We start from the raw sequence: 8,776 nt of genomic DNA on the forward strand, positions 1-8,776 counted from the left end.
AATCATATTAGTTTCCTGGTTCGTTCTTAAAACAAAATCAGGTTGCTAATGTTTAGTAGATTACTCATTTGGTGATGTATATAAAGAAAAATGTACAGTTCCAACCAGTAACAGAAGACAAGTTAATTATTTCTAGGGATATTGGGTTGTTGTTTTTTTAAAGAAATGAATGATAACATTAAGGACATAGGAGGAATTACCAGAGCTGCACCTGGGAAAGGCAGATCAATGACAGTGACCTGTCTGTTAAAGTAGAATATTAACAGGGGTTATTAGTTGTCATGGAAAAATGCGAAATTTCCTTTACGTAATCTCATTTATGGGGATCTATTAGCCACAGGTATATAAAGTGGAAATCATACGTCCGTTACAACATTCGCTGTGGATTACTTTGTTGGGATTCTTCTCAGCTAAGAGGCGTTTATTTTTTATTTTATTTTTGTTTTATACAGTTTCATTTTTTACCCTGAAAGATGTGTTCTGGCGGCTGTGCAAAGTGCTTGGGCATTAGTCTTATACCACTAGCCATTCTGTGTATATTGGCTAATATATTATTATTTTTCCCTGGAGGAAAAGTTGCTGATAATAATGACCATATCACGAATGAAGTCTGGTACTTTGGAGGAATATTGGGTTCTGGAGTTCTGGTGAGTACTCAATTCTACACAATGTCCTATGTTATACTGAATAGCCAGGGAGGTTATTATTTTACAGTGGTAGTCAAGTATACTGAATATATATATATATATACATATACAAAGGCTTGGGCACACACTGCAAGTACAAATACCTGGGTGCTGAACAGAAAAATTGTATATCCACTCAAATATGCTGACGCACACCAGGATTTTTCTTCAAGTGATTTATTTTATTTCATCGACGTTTCGATCCCCAGGGGGATCTTTATCAAGATGTATATATATATATATATATATATATATATACAGGCATGGGACCTGTTATCCAGAATCCTTGGGACCTGGGGTTTTCCAGATAATGGATCTTTCTGTAATTTGGATTTTCATACCTTAAGTCTACTAGAAAATAATTTAAACATGAAATAAACCCAATAGGCTGGTTTTGCTTCCAATAAGGATTAATTATAGCTTAGCTGGGTTCAAGTACAAAGTACTGTTTTATTATTACTGAGAAAAAGGAAATCATTTGTAAACATTTGCACTATTTGATTATAATGGAGTCTATGGGAGAAAGCCTTTCCATAATTTGGAACTTTCTGGATAATGGGTTTCCAGATAACGGGTCCCATACCTGTATTATATATATATATATATATAATATGTATATATATGATGCAGAAATCTAACAATTAATACACAAATGTTAAATAAAATAGATTAGACAATGCCATTGAAGAATCTCTGTTTGATTGTAACCCTTGACCAAAACATAATAATACTGATATTATTAGGTATGTCATCCCTTGCAACTTATATGTATATTATATATATGTGTCTGTGTATATATATATATCTATATATTTATATATACATGGTAGGTTTAGCTGATATAAAATGGCAGAATAAATAGGACAACACCTTCTCACTATCATTGACAGATTTGTTTATAGTTTATTCTAAAAAAAAAAAAAAATGTAATAATGATTTATGTATTAGTAATAATTGTGTAAATAATACCATCATCAAAAAGATTGTATGTTGTCCTTGTGTTGTGGGTTATTCTCTGCGTACAGGTATAGGATCTGAGAATAACCCACAACACAAGGACAATACCAAATTACCGAAAGGTGTCTTCCATAGACTCAATTTTATCGAAATAATCAAAATTTTGAAAAATGTAATAATTATAAAAAAAAATAACTTGTACCTAATCCAAACTAAGATAAAATGAATCCTTATTGGAAGCAGAACCCCAATAGACTGGTTATTTAATAGTTACACGATTTTCTAGTAGCCTTAAGGTATGAAGATCCAAATTATGGAAAGATCAGTTATCCGGAAAGCCCCAGCATTCTGGATAACAGGACTGAATGGTTTAAAATCAGTCAGTCACAATTATGTTACAAACAGTTTTTCATTTACTGGACGGGTCCTACTTATCAGGATGCAAAAGGTTTATAATGGATCTCTATTACTTCATTGGCCAAATTATATTTACCAGTCTGCTTAATGAACAAGTGTCTAATCAAATTCATTCACTTTTAAGGCTATAATTTCTTAAAACCGCATGAAAAAAAGTTTTGATCAAAAAGTGGTACAAATGTAGCACCTATTTGGCTGTATTTAGACCAATATCCATTAGTATGATAGAGCATTGGCTACATGCGACTAACACAACAGGGTCAGGGCCTTCGCAAGTGGAAGCTATCACTTTAAGGTGTAGTAGAACTACACAACACAGGCTACTGTATGTAAAAACAGATTGATTGGACGCTGCGCTGATTTGCGCTGTTTCGCTTCGCCGAAGAATTTGGGAATTTCCTGCGAAATTCGCAAAATGGTGGAAAATGAGCCGGCGTCCAAAAAACGGACACCGGCATCCGTTTTTTTTGGACGCTGGTGCACATTCGCTGGCGTCCAAAAAACGGACGCCGGCGTCCATTTTTTTTTTAGCGCCGGCGAATTTTCGTCAGCAAATTTGCACCTGGCGAATAAATTCGCCCATCACTAACAGATATACCTCTGTGGGGATCGGGATCACCAGAGGAGTAGTCAGGGAGATGAAATCTAAAGCCTAACACTCTATCCACTGAGTCCCTGCACTAAAGGCAAATAAGAAGCCTTTGGGAAGCTACTCCCTGCTACTATCGTTGATGGAGCACACAGCTGCTCATGCTATATAACGCTGACTATCTCACTCTCCTGGAGAGTCTATTTCCTGGTCCCTGACTTAATCACAGGTCCCTTTGGGGCGAATTGCTTTACAGGGGCTTGGATGATCACAGGCTCAATGGGAAACACCTAGCAGCACAGACACCAGGAGCCAAAGAGGAAGAGGCCACTCCCTACACAACACTATATAGCAGTGTGACAGGAAGTGGTATTACACCCTTGAACTATAACTGTGGTATTTATACCAGAACTGTTACAGGGGCTTATACCCAACAACAAATGATATAAGAAAACTATTAGAAATGTAAGGAATTAACTCTATTGGGGCATAGCAATCCTAGAATGCTCTGGATCTGGGGTTTTCTGGATAACGGACCTTTCTGTAATCTCGATCTTCATACCTTAAGTCTACTAAAAAGTAATGTAAACATTAAATAGGCTGGTTTTGCCTCCAATAAGGTTTAATTATATCATAGTTTGGATCATGTACAAGCTACTGGTTTATTATTACAGAGAAAAAGAAAATATTTTTTTTTTTTTTTTTAAAAATGGATTATTTTATTATAATGGAGTCTATGGGAGACTGCCTTTCCGTAATTCTGAGCTTTCTGGATATTGTGTTTCCGGATAACGGATCCCATACCTGTCTTGTGATGTATTCATCTGTGTCCTTTCTAGCATGTTTCAAGAAAATGGATTATGATACTAACAACAACCTAAAATAGAAAATAGTAGAAATCGTCTTATTCAAAATAGGTGTTTGTTGAACTATTTAAATTTTTTTTTTAATAGATGATTTTTCCAGCATTGGTGTTTCTGGGTCTAAAGAACAATGACTGCTGTGGGTGTTGTGGCAATGAGAGCTGCGGAAAAAGATTTGCTGTAAGTAACATTTATATATATAAATATATTGGGTTTTGGGACTGCCATGAGAAATGCCACTAGAGCCGGCTATATTTTGACTTTTACCACGAATGTATTAATAAACAGTATTAATTATAGTCTATGGGGCAAATTCACTAAGCGCTGAAGCGCCGAACGCTAGTGTTTGGCATTTTCGTTACTGCGCAAATTCACTAACGAACGCTGGCGTAGTTTCGCTAGTGTTACTTCGCACCCTTACGCCTGGCGAAGTTTCGCTAGCAACTTAACTATGCAAATTCACTAACGCGCGCAGTGTACTGAACGCTACCTTTTACGCTAGACTTCCTTCGCCACCTCAGACCAGGCGAAGCGCAATAGAGTAGATAGGGATTGCTTCAAAAAAAGTCAATATTTTTTCTAAGTCCCAAAAAACGCTGGCGTGTTTTCTACATTATGGGTGATAGGCTGAAAAAGATCGAAAAAATTTTTGGGGCTCCCTTCCTTCCCCCCTACATTTCCTGACTCATGGCAACTTAACTATACAGTGGGCACATGTGTAGGGCAAAATAAAAATTTTATTTGATGTTTTGAAGCTTTTCTCGCCATTTGTAGTGCTGATACGTATTCCTCCATTGAAATTTGAATTTGGCGCCGTATGCAAATTAGCCTTCGCTAGCGTAACTTCGCTTTACTTAGCAAAGCAACGCTAGCGCAACTTCGCAACCTTACGCTACCCCTGAGCGCAACTTCGGATTTTAGTGAATTTGCGAAGCGCTGGCGAAACTACGCCTGGCGAAGTGTGGCGAAGTTACGCCTGGCGCAACTACAAATCTTAGTGAATTTGCCCCATATGTCTCTATTACTGGAGGTCCCGGCAAGATGCCTCATTACATGCAACTACACATTATATTTTGATAATATTTTAATAATGAAGTCTGTCTTTGGGCATTGGGCTGCTGAAGTCTGTTAGTGATGGGCAAATTTGTCAGTTTCGATTCGTCACGAATTTCGAGAATTTCCAGAGTAAATCGCGAAACTGGCTAAAAATTCATGAAACTGCGATTTTGACCCTGGCAAATTTTCACGGCAAATTCGTAAATTTATTTGCCTGCGGCGAGATGCGTGAATTTAACTCAAATTCACGCCTGGCAAATAAATTCGCCCATCACTATTAATCACCTTTCCTTAATCCATATGACGTTACCTTAAATTTTAAATGTTTTTTCTTTGTTTGGACAGATGTTCACTTCTATAATATTTGCTGCCATTGGCTTCGTTGGAGCTGGTTACAGCTTTATTATATCGGCAGTTGCCATTCATAAGGGACCAAAATGTGATGTTGGCAATGGAAATTATAGCTATCCATTCCATGATGGGTACGTTCTTTTTCTTACACATTTCTTCTTAACGTCGTGTTTCTAACTCCAGACTCTTAAACATGAGTGTGTGTGAAATATGGCATACTGTATATTGCTTGGGGAAACATTAATGATGTTCTTTATTTGTCCTTGTAAAGAAACTACTTGGGAAACACAGATATGTGGAAATTATGTGCAGGGCCTGGTGATATTGTACCATGGAACTTGACTCTCTTCTGCTTGCTCCTCATAATGAGCGGTGTTCAGGCCGTACTCTGCGCCATTCAAGCAATCAATGGACTCATAGGAACAATCTGTGGGGACTGCAAATGTTGTGGATGTTGTGGGGTAAGTTACTTTTTCACCTCATTTCAAAACGTCATACTGTATGGGGCAGATTTATCAAGGGTCGAAATTCGAATTCAAAAAACGTCGAAATTCGAATGAAAAAAGACCAACCGAAACTGATTAAAAAAAATCAAAGTTTTTTTTTTCCGGCTGAATAGGCCATTTTCGTTCGAATTCGAATCGTATGAATCGAAGTAACAGCGCAATTGATCGAATTCGATTTGAAGTTTTTCCAAAAAAAAAAAAAACCCTTCGATTTTTCAAAGTCCACCAATTGACTCCGAATGGGTTCTAGGAGGTCCCCCATAGGCTAAAACAGCAATTCGGCTTGTTTTAGATGGTGAATGGTCAAAGTTGAACTTTTAAAGAGACAGTACGTGATATTCAAATTTTTGTTTCAAATTCTAATCGAATTTGGACTATTCCCTAGTCGAAGTACACAAAGATTAGCTCAAAATTTGAATTTTTTTAATTGGAATTTTTATTTTCGACCTTTGAAAAATCCGCCCCTAAGTGTCCAGGGAATAAGAATTTTGTATTAAGATGCAGGCCTAGGCATCAAGGCTCAGTTCACCCCCTTCCCTTGGCAATCAGCACATGGACAGACAGAGCTGCTGTTTAGTATCGCAAATAAGTCTGGTGCCCCCCAGCAGCTCTACTTCCAGTTTTAGCCACAAGTATCCAGCGATATGCTTAGGGGGATGAAGAGATATGATGACAGTTCATTAAATAAAGTAAAAAATTGGATTTTTATTTTTTTGCCTTTACATGCCCTTTAAGTATTAATTTTGGGGGGTATAGTTTTCCTTTTAATAGCATTATTATTATTAACAGTGATAGGTGCTGTACCCAAGGGGGCTAGATGCATTATAGACATTTTGCATCAGATGTTTCCCTTTGCCCCATCTTAGTAAATAAGTCTTTTTAATTCGTAAACTCGGCTTCAGTGTTTGTTTAATTGTTTCTTGTTGCATTTAAGCAAATGATGGTCTCCTTTCTATGCAGGGTGACGGTCCTGTTTAACTCTACTCCAGTCCTCAGTAAATCCGACAGCAGTCTCTTCATCGAGCATGGAGAAGATTTCTGTGCAGGAATCCAGTTCCTCCGATGAACACTATAGCGGGAAGATTAAGGATGAAGGACTAACATTCAGCTCTGACTTAATCTTCAGCCATGTAGACAGACTATATAACTGCTAAACAATATTTGCAGCACTGCAGATAATGCCACCTTGTTGGTGCACTATATAATTTTCCTTTTTTTCCAAGTGAACATGAACAATCGGGTTCCATTTAACTCCAGCATGTTGTCCAGTTCAGGTATTTACACTATATTAGGGCATGCATTCAGGATGTGCTTTATCAGATTTATCCGCTTGTATTCTTGCATCCTAGTAAGTCTCGTAAAGTAGGTGAGAGGGGGTGTGCCCTGCAATGCTGCTATCAGAACTGATAATATTTATTGCTTCACTTTTATACTTCCCAAGGATCACCAGCATAGGCAGCAATGGCTGGAGGATGGAAAAACCATTGTAGTTTACCAGAATTTGCTCTGAAAACATAGAAAGAATGTCAAAATTGCAATTATAATGTCAGCCCCATGGATTCAGTGCTATACTCACCCCTGCAAGTTGAATATTTTCCTGAAAAATACATATTAACATTTAAATGTGTTTTTTTAAAAACAATGCCCAAAAGTAACATTATTTATGTATGCAAATAATATATGATCAATAAAGAAATGTTTTTTTCTATGTCCGGTGTATTCACTGTGTGACCCTGAGCAAAAACGCATATCCTCATTTATATTTATTATCCAGGACTATTACCCAGTCAGGATTGACGTTACAATGCAGACAAGTTTTGCCCTACGGAACGCATTTTAGGACATCATAAGTTGAACACTCCTGCATGCGCTCTAGTAAGTATGCAGACTCGTCTCTTATTCTATTCACTTATCCGAAGAAACTACAGTCACACCTCTGTGCTGCCCACATTTGCTGTTGCAATCTCCCCCCCTCGTGGCTCATTCCTCAGCCCTCCCTCCTCGATCTTCAGACCTCCCTCCTCAGCCCGCATTACAAAAGCCCTCTGTCCTCAGCCCTCCCTCCTCAGCTCTCAGCCCTCCCGCCTCAGCTATCAGCCTGGCTTTCGAGCTGAGGTCTGAGCACGGAGGGCTGAGGGCTGAGGAGGGAGGGCTTTTGTAATGAGGGCTGAGGAGGGAGGTCTGAAGATCGAGGAGGGAGGGCTGAGGAATGAGCCATGAGGGGGGAGATTGCAACAGCAAATGTGGCAGCACAGAGGTGTGACTGCAGTTTCTTCGGATAAGTGAGTAGAACAGGGGTCCCCAACCTTTTTCACCCATGAGCAACATTCAGATGTAAAAAGAGTTGGGGAGCAACACAAGCATGAAAGATGTTCCTGGGTGGTGCCAAATAAGGGCTGTGATTGGCTAATGGTAGCCCCTTTGTGGACTGGCAGCCTACAGGAGACTGTTTGGCAGTACATCTGGTTTTTATGCAACCAAAACTTACCTCCAAGCCAGGAATTCAAAAATAAGCACCTGATTTGAGGCCACTGAGAGCAACATCCAAGGGGTTGGGGAGCAACATGTTGCTCACAATCTACTGGTTGGGGATCACTGGAGTAGAATTAGAGACAAGTCCGCATACTTCTTCTTTTCGAGAGCAAATGCAGGAGCGTGTGTTCTCCTGATGATGTCCTAAAACCAGTTCTGTATTGCCCTACCATTCTATAGTCAAGGTGGTACTGAGTTCAGAGTTGCTTAGTGTCAGTGTTTACAGACCTAGGTTAATGCAAACAAATAACAACCTGTGGTGAAATATAAGCCAATTCAATATGGTTTCTGTTTGGATCAGTAACTAAGTACAAATTTAGAAGCTAAACCATGTCTCTGTACTTAAAACAAGGCAAAGCCAGTGAATGGAAAGGGTGAACAAGGCAAAGCAGCTTGCTTGTTCCACAGGACTTTTTCAAATTGGCAGCTGTTTGGGCTGTAAGGGTTTGAATTCTGTGCTCTGTGTTCCAGCTATAAATGGTGTATAAATGGTGTATGGTGCTGCTGATTTGAAAAATATTGAGGCTCGTTGAGTCACACCCAGGGGCGTAACTACAGAGGAAGCAGACCCTGCAGCAGCAGGGGGACCAATGAGATTTAGCAGGCCCCATGAAACCCAAATAATGGGCAATTTCAACATATATTGGTAAAACAGGACAACCTCTGGATATGTTGTGGCCCTAAAATGAATTTGCTGTGGGGCCCAGTAACATCTAATTATGCCACTGGTCACACCCCATCGCACTACGGCTGTAGATTCATTCCCAATACCTGATACAGAACTTGAAGTTGGGTTCACACGAATAACACACTTACAGT

The 8,776-nt window shown here is 39.0% G+C and overlaps 1 protein-coding gene across 1 annotated transcript; it reads left to right on the top strand.

Annotated features, from left to right (window-relative positions):
* Nucleotides 1-355: 355 nt before the first annotated feature.
* Nucleotides 356-7,131, top strand: MGC116491 (uncharacterized protein). Its single transcript, NM_001096155.1, is given in 5 exon segments — nucleotides 356-647; nucleotides 3,603-3,692; nucleotides 4,914-5,050; nucleotides 5,191-5,380; nucleotides 6,386-7,131. Coding segments are annotated over 5 exon segments (609 nt in total). The 5' UTR covers nucleotides 356-473; the 3' UTR covers nucleotides 6,404-7,131.
* The last annotated feature ends 1,645 nt before the right edge of the window (nucleotides 7,132-8,776 follow it).

This window comes from Xenopus laevis, chromosome 5S, assembly GCF_017654675.1.
Source record: "Xenopus laevis strain J_2021 chromosome 5S, Xenopus_laevis_v10.1, whole genome shotgun sequence".
Taxonomy (NCBI): domain Eukaryota; kingdom Metazoa; phylum Chordata; class Amphibia; order Anura; family Pipidae; genus Xenopus; species Xenopus laevis.